This window comes from Etheostoma cragini, chromosome 2 (genome assembly GCF_013103735.1).
Source record: "Etheostoma cragini isolate CJK2018 chromosome 2, CSU_Ecrag_1.0, whole genome shotgun sequence".
Lineage (NCBI taxonomy): Eukaryota > Metazoa > Chordata > Actinopteri > Perciformes > Percidae > Etheostoma > Etheostoma cragini.
In genome coordinates this window covers 25,859,456-25,871,814 of record NC_048408.1, presented here as the reverse complement: position 1 = coordinate 25,871,814, position 12,359 = coordinate 25,859,456, and the positions used below count along the sequence as shown (strand labels likewise).

Here is a 12,359-nt window from a genome sequence, read left to right as displayed (position 1 = left end):
CAGAGATTCTTGAAGAGGGGGTCCCAGGCAGTGATTGCTTTTCCATTGCTGTCAACACAAAGACACACTTATACTCAAACATCACTCTTTGTCAAAACAGTAACAAAGCCTCAGATACAAAAAGAATTCTAATAAAACAATTCAATTCCTAGCATGTGTAGCATTTGTTACACCTTATGGCACAAGCAGCAATGCATCATGCCAACACTGGAAATCACTTTTTCCGCACTAAAATCAACCCCCTCCTTCATGCTAAATATCTGGGTCTTCCCTCTCAAATCTGTCATCACTTTTACACATTAATCTCATTGTTTTACTAAAGCAGAACATATTGCACTGAAAAATGTTATCCAAGCACAGATTTAATACCTACACAATAAAAGTAGCCTACAAAACGAGGTTACAGCTCTTCCTCACATGGTCCATTTTATGACCTCTCACTGGTTTGTAAAAACCTTGTGAAATCCATAAAAAAAAACACAGTGAGGGCGGGGAAGTCACGCTCCCTCATAATCATACTGAACATTATGGGGCATATAATTTCACAGCAACAGATTATTGACTCAAGTATAACGTCAAAGTCACCCCTTTTTGTTTAGCTTTATTCTAATCTATGCAATTTTAATGAAGCACCTTGCCGCACTAATACAAGAGATCACAGTGTCTAGACTTCCCCAAGCACTATGACTATTTAGACAGTATGACCCTAGTTTTCTTGTCATGTTTTACGTTGTCTTATGATTGACTAATGGACTGCTGTTATGACACATTTCCAATGTGAATCTATCTATCTATCTATCAGTCTATCTATCTATCTATCTATCTATCTAGATATCTATCTATAACAACTGTTACTTTAACAAACTCTTACTAAAGTTAAAGTAGGCTAGATGAGTAAAAATGTAATTAAATATAAGTAAAAAGTAGGTCAGTTCAAATCTATCTAATCTAAACGTTATTGTGTTACATTTTAAAATGGGAAAGGGGAGTGGGTTATGATGATATATGATACTACTGTTAAATCAAAGAACATCTCAAGGCTACAAAATAAATTGCATTAGATGTCATCAGCAACAAGACCCCTTGTGTCCAAATCAACGGTAAATTCCATTTCTATGCACTTTGCAGCCTGTGCATACGTCTGATTATCAATTATAAATATACAACCGCCTTCCTCAGTGTATCTTCATTAAGGGCTCCAAAAACCCACATTGGCAGCTGGGGAACATATTGGAGTATTTAGCAGCAAAACAGCCAGATATTTCCCTTAAGAGATGACCAAAAACAGAAGTGAAAAGACAGTGAATATTGGACTTCTATTTACCAGATGGACACAAAAACTGAATGAAAATGAATGTTGTTACTTGTCTGCTGGATGTGTACATGGACAAATGGCAACCACATCCACTATACCAACCACATTTACTATACCAACTTTAAAAGTGAGAAATATGTTGTGTTTTCAGATTGTAAGTGGTGCTACCCCTACAAGTGGTAAAAAAAACAATTATTCAGGTTTAATGTCATACCAGGAATATGAAAATGTTAGACAACTTAAGCAATGAATAAAAAGAAGAAGTTAACTTAACTTCAGTTGACTTGAAGAAACCATAAAATCTGTGTTGTGTGTGTGTGTGTTTGTGTGTGTGAAGACCAAACTGAAGTAAAAGGATGAGGTGGAATAGTAAGAAGTGTGCAGCGTGTCAAATTCTAAACACAGCTTCTTTTTAAACCTTAAAGAAGTAAGGAAAAGAAACATAAAGGGCGTGTGAAACAACAATGCCAACAGTTTGAGCGTATGCTAATGTTGACTTTACACTATGTTAACATGGATTAAATAGATATGAGCTGTGAATGGATGAATGAATCAAATTATGTCAGAACAGAGTCGCGCCTCACTCGAACTGTTTAAAAGTCTGTGTGAATTATATGTGAGGGCCCAGTGTGTTATGTAAATGAACCACCTCAAAGGTATATTTACAGTCTGCGCTGAAACCCCACGCTCCCACATTATAAAGGTACCTTATTGAGTCGACTTTAAGGCACATTTATGCCCTAAAGATAAACGTGTTCAAAAGTTAAGCGGGGACATGATTGATTCAGACACAAAGCGGTGTGGTGATGGAACATGTTATCATGGTTTTAGGAAGGAATCAACAAACACTTTCACACATAACAGGGACAGATGTTGCCTTAAGAGAGGAGACAATTACACAGTTTTGTATTTTCACACCAAAATATAATGGGGGAAAAAAAAACAAGTATAAGCTAAAAGTCAATTTCCCTGCTCTTTTCTCTTTTACTGCATAATTTTCTCTCTTTTCCTCTTCGCTACTGTTAATGGATATTTCAACTGGAACAGAGAGAAATAGTGTGTTTGAATGTGTGTGGTTGACCTTGTCACTGAGAGCACTATGTTTCTGTGTTGTTCAGTGTTGTTACGGGAGCTGTCTTGAAAATCTAAAAAAAAACTAATTATGTATCACAATATAATGCATTTTCCACTATGCTGTCATTAGTTAACTGAGGAGTTTGGGTGACAGTAAGACTTTTTTTCTATTAAAAAGGGGACAAGAAATTCCTAATTACATCTCTGATAAAACCGTCTGAGGTATAAGGTGGGTTAACAAACTAGAAGACTAGCTACTCTTGTCAATGACCATACTTTTTCCATTCTTACTTTGGCATCATAACCTCTATATGATTGTAATAAATATGCCAAATCTGTTTATGTTGTCTTGCAAAAATGTGTTGAAAAAAACTTAAAGACTGGATGCACCAATTTGATACTGATGTCAGATTTTAGACAGATGCTTAGTAAAATAGCTGGAATGATTATTGGTGCAAATCAACTCAATTCTATGATTATTTACAATATATCATATACACAACATGTGTATTATGTAACAGACTGGGTTGTAGGTGATGCCGGCTAAGACGAGCCTTTTTGTAGTAGAAAAATCTAAATCTGAAAATGTATATAACTTAAAAATTAAAAAGATAATAAATCCACTTCTTTCATTCTATGTCTGGGTCGGACCTTACGTGTATTTGTCAGCTCTACAGACCAAACTACACAAAGGGACTGATGCGCTGTGTGAGCTGCAGAGGCATGGAAGGTCTCATGCTGCCTCCTAGTGTTTTTACACAGAAAATGCATCATCACTGCCGTAGAACGGTTTTAAAAGACTAATGATAAATCCTGTTTGGGCCAAATGTCATCAAATTTAAAAATTAAAGTGCCTGTAAAAAAATAAATATGAACACTATTTCATCTCCAACACATGTAGGTCAGTCACATGAAGGCAAAATACAAATACCACTGCTCCTGCCAGGTGAACTGCATTTCATTACGGTTGTTTAGCATTAATGATATTCACCACTAAAATGATGTACTATTAGATTTCCATTTGAGTGAATATTACAATATCAGAGAACCATGATCAATTAATAATATCTTTTTATTAACATTTTAGTAGATTTATGACGGTAATTTGTTGAGGGCTGAGTTCTCTAAGGACCAACTTTATACAATATATACACCTGAGATGAAGGGAAATAAAGGGGACAAGAACATTAACATATATACAATGTTAGCTAGCGACAAGAAGTTGTTTTGAAAATGGATCAGTTAGGTTAAAGTTTTCCTCAGTGCCTCTGCAAAAATGACTTTAACAAGTAATAGACTTTGACACACACACACAAACTAAACAGTTCATTCAGCAAAGAAAGATTTAAAATGTGTACAAAATCCAATATGGACCAGGTCTTGTATTTCTAAGACTCAAAAACATCAACTCTTGCTTTTAGATTGAACACTTAAACCAGTGAGTCACACAACACAAACAAATGTATCCGTTTCCTCTAGTCAACCATAAACATTCAAACTACTCAAGTTTAGCAGAACACAGTTGGATTGGAAAGTAAAAATAAACAAAGGATGACATCCTGTGACATTCTTCATGTTTGAGCATCACATATGCATTACCTTATGAATCTATTATTTAAAGAAACATCCATTTGTGTATAGTGAAGAGATTAACAGCTCAAATAGGGCACAAACGGATGTTTCAAAGTGTTTCACCCTATTATTAAAGGATTATATCTGCTGAATGAAACCCGATGTTTAAATATGTAAATCATAATCATAAGTGAACTTTCATGATCTACTGTTCTAAATGGTCCAGTGTAAAATGCACATATGAGCCAGCCTTTTTGGCTTTTAACCAAAACAAATGTATGCCTATTTGCAGACGCGTGTCATAGGTTGCATAAACCTACAGGCTGTGACAAAGTCTAAGGAGTGATGATAAATATATTAACTTATAATTGTCTGTAGAGAAAATACCCTTTCTCTGCTTTTTGCTTTCATGTGAAACATCTCACGACTCTTAGAAACCACTGGACTAGAAGAAACTAAAAAACATGTCCTTATCCAAAGGGCAGCTCTCGGAGTAAACTTGTTGCTGTCCGAGAAAGAAAGCAGTGCTGTATTTGATAGAAAACTACACCGTGCGAGACCTTTAAGATTAAATGCAGTTCAACATGTAATCGACTACAACAAGGTCAGAGAGCTATCTTTCAAGTCAGGCTTGTAGTGCGGAAACATGTGCATAGTGCTAAAAAATAAGCTAAGAGCAAAAAAACGCTGTCTGACCTCTGTTCTTTAAGTCGTGTTAGCATCTGTAGTGTTACTGCAAACAACCAACATTTCAATAAGTTGCAAATGTATAAAAGGAGAGTGAGTGTGTGTGTGTGAATTTAAGAGCATTAAGTAGGCAGATTAAGACTAGAAGTGTATTAAAACCAACAACTGGAGCACTGAACTCAATCTCTTCACGGCTGATGAGTCATTAACCCCTCAACATTGTGTGTGTGTGTGTGTGTGTGTGTGTGTGTGTGTGTGTGTGTGTGTGTGTGTGTGTGTGTGTGTGTGTGTGTGTCACTGGCAGGCAAGAATGATGCACTCATCAGGGGGAAGGGAATGTCTTCAAAAGTGCTTAAAATGAAACACACACAGACACACTAACACACACATAAAGACAGACAGACTGACTGACACACGAACACACACACACAGAGGCACACAGAGACTAAGTACACTGACATTAAGACTACAACAAGAGCAGCAAAAACAAACAAACAAACACCAAAGACAGTTTTAGTAGCGCTGTGTGTTGCGGAGGCTCATCCCTCCTTCTTGTTCCCCCAAAAAAACAGTTTAGACGCCGGCGACTTTTTCTTTGGTTTGTCTTTCTTTATGTCTGAGAGGAGAGAGAGAAGTAAAGTATGGTCAAAAGATGACAGAGTCACAAGTGAGATTGGCAGTGGTGATTCTGTGAAATCTCAAACAAACTCAAATCAGTTTTAAAAGTGTTTGTAGCGCAAATACTAAAAGCTTTGTATTATTTTGCTAACAAATAAATGTTTAAAGCCTATAATACCCCAAATAATATTACATATTGTTTTCCTCATTTTTGGCTGTTTCCACAGGAACTGTGTGTTACATTGGGTCAGCAGTAGTCCGTGGGGACCGAGGATGGGCGGTTCAAGTCCTGCACGGACCAAAGTACAGTGTTAACTGGTAGCTGAAGAGGATCCCTTGAGCAAGGCACCGACCCCCCACAGACTGAGGCAGCCCCTTTGCACAGACACCTCTCTGTTAGTGCATGCATATGGGTCCTGTGTGTGTAATGTAACAATAACAAACTTTAGAAATTAAAGTTCCCTATTGAGAGATCAATAAAGTCCTTAAAAAGAGTTGAGAGTAACGAAAAACAGTCCAAATCTTTGTATGTGTACACATATAAAACTAATAATGAAGATTCTGATTTTAATATTGGTTCAATATATTTTGTTTTTTATATCAGTATAACTTTTAAATTAGTAAAATTTTTGCATTTAGTATTGTGCTTTAAACACATTTACATTTACACACCGTTCAAAAGCCAAAAGAGAGTCTAGAAAGTTTTTTTTTATCTGTGAGGGTCATTTAGCAGAAAAACGGTTTGCCATGGTCCCGATTCAGAAAAACAGTTACGTTTGTTTGAGGTGTCTTGTTACAAGATTTAAAAAACTAAAACTCAAAAAATGGTATATTTCCGTGGCAGAGGTATTTAGTAGCACTTCCGACGTGTGTGTAAACTATCACATGTCCTCTGAGTGGGAATGAACTGTGAAACTTTGGCATTAACTTCATGAATAACATTAAATTGAAATGGCTAGTCTTTAGCCCACGGTCGGCGTTCACTCGCTGCAACATAACGACCTTTCACTTAAGTTCAATAAATCTCCAAAATTTTCAGCCCTGCTTTCCCAGTCATGAATTGCAAATGAAGCTGGCATTAACTCTATTCTATCAGAGGGTCAAATTAACCAGCTACACTATCCATTTGTCTAATAGGAAACGGCGCTGACTAAAAGAAGGGGGGAGCATTTTGTTTGATGCTTTTTCCATTAGCAGTCATCAGATCAAATGAGACGAAAACATCGGCCGATGGCAGCCTTAAAAATGCAAAACACACACGCACACACAGAATTCTATCCACTTCAATTAGAGGCATCCATGATGAAATCCTCAGTTGGATAATTTATAAGCCAACTAAGTTGCAGTGACATTGAGGTTGTGATAACTAATGAACAGAGTGGGAGGTGCCACAGCCTGTGGAGGTGTTGGAGACACTCACTGAAATTCATCATCATCTTGTTTAGTTGTTCGTCCTCCTCTTCCTCCCTGCCAAAACACACAAAAAATGAATACAGATCAATAGTTTGAACCTGTATGACCATAATATACTGTATTTATAAATACTATGTAATAAATGAGAACTAGGACAGTGACATATTTTTTTGTTTTGACTCTGTACTGTATTGGATTCATATTAAACTATGGCCATGATATAAAGCTGACGCCAAAACGTTTCTTCAGTATTGATTCATTTCTTTAAATTGATCATTTAGTCGTTAAAATATCAGAATGAAGGGAAACATGCCTGTCACACTTTCCCAGTGATGTCTTTAAACCACAAAATATTCAATTCACAGTGATAAAACCTTTGGTAAATATCTGCCTCATACATGACTTAAATATACATAAACTTACTGTACATATACATAGGTACGTAGTACATACATATACTGTATAAATAAAATAAAACAGTTTATAGCATTACAATGACGTTTCAGTTCTGATGTTCAACTATAATTGTAAGGGTTTTACATCAACATCAGCTGAAAAAGTGTACGGGCTGTATCCTATTTCCCCCCAGTGTGATACTCTGTGAGGTCGGTACCTCAGAGAGCTTCACTTTTTACTTTATTTGGGGGCATTTTGCCTTCAGGCTAATTTTCAGCAAGTAAATTACACAATCAGTTAAATTGAGGTCTGACTTGGCCAGTCAAGAGCAATCGGCTTTGTTACCATAACCACCCTTGTTTGGGGCTCGTTAGTCTATATCACAGACGAATATAAATAGATAGTAAATGTGCTAGCTAGACTATCTGTCCAATCGGAGTTTCCTGTTGCACAACTAAAACAACTTTTGAACAAGCACGTTTTGTCAAAACAAGTTCTTTCCCGAGGCTATCTCGCTGAGACACCATCACTGCGTCAGGCGCTTAGCACCGCCCAAGACGACTGAGACTGGTATAAAGAAATGCCAAGAAATCGGAGCACATTTTTCTGGGATGGCAGAGAAGCTGGAATGCTTTGAGGACTAGCCAGACCTTCCTCTGCAGCGCTGTGGAGGAAGGTCTGGCAATGCGTGACTAGGGGCTCATTGACCTACAGCTGTGGGGCTGTGTACAAAAGGCCCTAAAACTCTTAACTTCATAATATTAACATACATGCAGTGTTTAATTTAACTTCTTCTTAAATCAAGCAACAATATTGTCCAGAAGTACTGTTGTTTTCTGTCTGAACACAAGAAATTGATCAGTTGGATCCAGTGTCGTTCTAAGGTGGAAAACTACTGTACAGGTGCACACACCTGTTCTGGTAATGTTAGCTGTTTACCCAATTTGTCCGCATTTTGTCCTGCTGGTTTCATGTTTGGTAATCCTTTTAGAAAAATTCTCCAGATTGTGAAAGCCTGTTCTTGACCAGGTCCCATCCACTTGGAATAACACATACAGGTTTCAAAAGAAAAAGTGTCCTCTCTGATAAGCTAGCACCGCTTTACATTAAATCTGATTATTTTAACCAGCGGTTTGATTTATAACAATATCCCTGAGGGGGTGGGCACCAAGGAGTTTAATCTCATTGATCAAATGACCTACATTGTTCAAGTTGAACAAAATAACTACCAGCGCAAATAACGACAACACGCATATAGTAAATCAAATTGCAACGGGGCAATCAGTCCCACATGGCCTCAAGTTGTGCCATCCACCTTTTGAGCGCATAAACACCAGTTTAAAACTATTATATCCAGCCAATGACCTTATATTTATAGAATAATGGTAAATAATATCAGCAAAGTATATTTTATACAAATTATTTTCATTTCTAAGTTACTCAGTACCACTAAAACCACACTGCCATGCTAGGTGGGGCCTCTCCTCCGCTGCTGTATTTGTGTACACACCTGAGTCTGTCCTCATCCAGACCCTCTATAATAGCATTTCTGTCGTTGACTATCTCCACCAGTTTGGCCATCAGCTGCTCTTCTCTCTTACGTTCCCAAGCTGTTTTCAGGTGTTCTGCTCAAACACAAACACATTTTGATCTCATCAGTTTCATTTTTTTTGTCTTGTTAAAAAATGTGTTCCCCCTCAAACTCTCACCTGGTTTTTCCATCAGTTTCCTGAGCTCCTGCTCAACACTGGGCTGCTCTTCCTCAAGGTCCTGGGTTTTTCCACTACACATCAAAACAACATACAAATCTATTATTGTATACATTAGCTTTTATTGTACATACAGTATATACTACCGCCTGTATGTCTTGAGTCGGTATTGTTTTTGCCTTAACTCCTCAACATGTACTGTATATTCATATGAGTTATGCGTTTATTATACCCTCATGATGTCTGTGAGATGCAGTTGAAAGCCAGGCCTTTACCTATTAAATACAATAAGTTACGATTATTTTTGCCAAACTACTAAACCCAAAATCAAGAATACAATTTTTATTTTGGGTGCCACTAAAAACAGCAAAATCATCAATATGTTGTTCATTCTGTCCAAGTACTGTCACCGGTAATGAAATATTTTAGCCTAAGGTCATCACTAGCAGGGAATTAAGTTTGCAATGGTATGTGTTATGTGACAAAGATTAACACATTTTTACACATTTTATCTAACCTTTTCCAAACATTTGCTTGTGATATTTCATAACAAATGTAACTTTTGGCTCAATTCTTGTAATTCAGGCCTACTTAACATAAATTGGCATAATTATAAAAAGCATACCAACTGTATTTGACATGACCACAGCTAACAGGGATTCTATAAATGGTGCATGGACTGCACTTACATAGTGCCGGAGGGAAATATCTGGCATAAAAATAAAACAAGGAGCTTAAAGACACTAACACACTCGGCTGTGATGTGGGCAATAATTCTTTCAAATTATACGTGGTCATTGGATCAATTGTTAACATAAACATTGATTGATCATTGATTAGAGCAGCCTTAAATGGGCATAAATCAGTGGTCATGGGCTTAGTGTGCCCAGTAAGACTTCCAAAAATGTCCATGATTTCTAACACTGTGTGTATTTTATTGCACTTTTTTTAGAGGTTGAACATTAATTTAGGGAAAAAGGATAACTGCAGTACATGTGTGCCGTTAAGCGGCATCCTGCTTCACACTGCAGCCAGTGGGAGGGGGAGCTGTCTTGTTCCAGGACGCCCTGCTGTGGGACGGAGGAGGGAGGACACTGGGAATTCAAACTGTCAACCTTCTGGCCACAAGTCTGTTTCACTAATCGCTAAATAGTGGCATGACCCTTCTCTGAGTGCACTTGTGTGTACGTGCGCGTGTGTACTCACATGTAGACCAGTTCAGACTCCCGGCGCATGGCCACCTGCTTGTTCCTGATCAAGTTGAACCACTCGACCATGAGCTCATCCATGAGAGAGTCATCTTCACCCTCTGAGAGACAAACAGACAAACAGACACACAGACACAGACACAGACAATCCCATTACTCTCCTTCCTCTAATTCTGCCTCTCTTTTCACTGACTGGAGAGGAGGCTCATACAGTACGAGTGTGTATGTAATTCTCACCTTCTTCACTGCTGCGGAGCCTCCCTTCCAGTTCCACTCCCCTCTTCTCCCACTCGTTCAAATTATCTTCAATCTCCTGCAGTTCCTTCATGATGTCCTCTTTGAGAATATAGCCTGGCTTTGTCTGCAGATGTTACACATAGACACAAAAATTTAATGAAAAATGTCAACATAAATGCAGGTAAGGAGCAACATGTGAACATAACATTGTGATCCCAGAGCATTTATTAAACAACATCCTTACTGTACAACTTAGTGTGGAGGAAAAGGCAGTAAAAGAAAAATATAAATGAGTGAAAAAAGGTTTTCCTTTACTCCAACTAGTAAATTAAACCTAATTCATTCACATATCTACAGGTTTTAGACTAGCTAGCTAACATTATTAACGTTGGCTTGCAGGCTAATATACGTTAGCTACTGTTACAAGAGTTCATACTGTGAAGCTGCAGTTAATTTTGAAGAAAACAGAAAACAATAATTTAAAGGGATTATATTTAAAATGATATGATACAATTTAGAGCAAACTTATTTTCAATTTATTGTTCCGTACCTTAGACTTCTTCGACTCTGGCTTGGTGCCCTGTACAGTTGGGTCTCTCTGACCATTCAGGAATCCTGAAAAAAAAATAGATATAAAGAAAGTTCGGAACAATGACGGGAGAGGGAGGAAACCCCTGAGATGTCTGATCCATCTACATAGGCAGTCTTTAAGAAGACCATTTGTGCTAGAAACATTGTGATGTCCATGTATAATAAAAGAAGCATTAGAACAAGATAGGGACATGCAGGTATATATATTAATGTCCAAATCGCATTTAAACAGAACATTATGACACTGGTGACCATGTTACCCTTTGCTGCAGGTGGAGTGACAGAAACGCTTGGGCTGGGCAGATGAGAGGAGGGAGAAGGCCCGACAGACAGCTCTGAAGTCTGAGGCTTTCCAGCTCCATTAGCCCACGCTTTAGGGGAGGACTGGGTGGGACCAGCAGCTCTGTCGATGGATGGAGGACAAGCAGAAAAGAGAAAAAGAGAGACATAATTTAATTAATGGCCATGTATTTGCTCCTACAAGTAGTCCCTGTTCTTTCTTGCTCCAACCCTTAGTTTTGATTTATGAGAGTGGGAGGAAAGGTCATCCGGGGGAAAAGAACTCAGAGCGCTGAACATATGTTGCACCACAAAGGACTCTACTCAGTCCTGACACCATTTGGGGCTCACATGCATGTGGCGGAAGAGGGGAGACTGAAAGCTCTGACTACAAATGATGGGGGAGCCATTTGGAGAAGCAGCAGGTATAGGCTTCCTGTTAGAGGAAAGGTTGGATAGATGGATGAAAGACAAGATCAAAGGTTGGTTGGATGGATGGATGGATAGACCAGAGGACATTAGGAAAGAAAAGAGATGTTGATATGCTGTATGCCCAGCAATGTACAGATACTCCCTGGTAAGGGCAGGGCAAGGAATTAACCAGAAACATAGAGGGACAGATCTACGTACATTTGCAAATGCAGAATTTTCAGCACTGTGGCCAACCCGCAGAAAGCGCACAGTGTGATACTTCACTTTACGTCCTATTTACCAAACATCTAGTTCATTGGGTAATCAGCGCCTTCCTCCGCCCACTATACTGTAAATTGCGCTGTAGCAAAGCGGTACTGGTGCTATGATACGGCTGAGCGCAGACTGCGATATTCCCACTGCTGTTGCTTTGACTGTTTAAAATGATCCTGATGCCAATGTTTGTAATGTAGCAAGGAGTTTAACAACTGCTGGAATGGAAGATGTCAACGCTGAGTCGGACAGGCAATGTCGTCTTTGATTTCTTTCAGTTTTCTTTCAGCAACTGTAATATTGCATGACTGCTTAATCTGCAACACTTAAATGCCATGGCATGAAAATTTCACTTTGAGGTTTTTACCATTAATATGCAAGCCCGGGTATCCTGCTCTGCCTGCTCAAGCGAGCCGATCTGGAATCTTGCCCCTTATGAGGTCATAAGGGGCAAGGTTACCTCCCCTTTCTTTGCTTTGCCTGCCCAGAGAATTTGGCCCACTAATGAGAGAGAGACATCATGGCTTTCAAATGAACAAAGTGGCAGTTGGCCAAGGCCACACCCTGAGCCTCCAC

General features: G+C 38.5%; 1 protein-coding gene and 1 long non-coding RNA gene across 5 annotated transcripts in view; one reads left to right on the top strand and one right to left on the bottom strand.

Annotated features, from left to right (window-relative positions):
* Positions 1-3,754, top strand: part of LOC117958632 — a 17,634-nt gene extending 13,880 nt beyond the window's left edge. Inside the window, exon 3 of the long non-coding RNA XR_004659767.1 lies at positions 3,636-3,754. This is a non-coding gene — a long non-coding RNA (uncharacterized LOC117958632). The remainder of the gene's footprint in view (positions 1-3,635) is intronic.
* micall2b (mical-like 2b) overlaps positions 1-12,359 on the bottom strand; it is a 41,366-nt gene that overhangs the window by 20,330 nt on the left and 8,677 nt on the right. For 2 of the 4 annotated variants that reach the window (XM_034895116.1, XM_034895108.1), the window contains exons 9-16: positions 11,081-11,223; positions 10,780-10,844; positions 10,230-10,353; positions 9,991-10,093; positions 8,785-8,858; positions 8,586-8,700; positions 6,687-6,733; positions 5,170-5,264 (exon numbers count right to left, since the gene is read on the bottom strand). In XM_034895116.1, coding sequence (XP_034751007.1) covers positions 5,188-5,264; positions 6,687-6,733; positions 8,586-8,700; positions 8,785-8,858; positions 9,991-10,093; positions 10,230-10,353; positions 10,780-10,844; positions 11,081-11,223 — 748 coding nt within the window. In that variant the 3' untranslated portion in view covers positions 5,170-5,187. Of the gene's footprint in view, positions 1-4,946; positions 5,265-6,686; positions 6,734-8,585; positions 8,701-8,784; positions 8,859-9,990; positions 10,094-10,229; positions 10,354-10,779; positions 10,845-11,080; positions 11,224-12,359 lie in introns of those variants that run through there. The other 2 variants (XM_034895100.1, XM_034895126.1) reach the window with 1 other exon arrangement.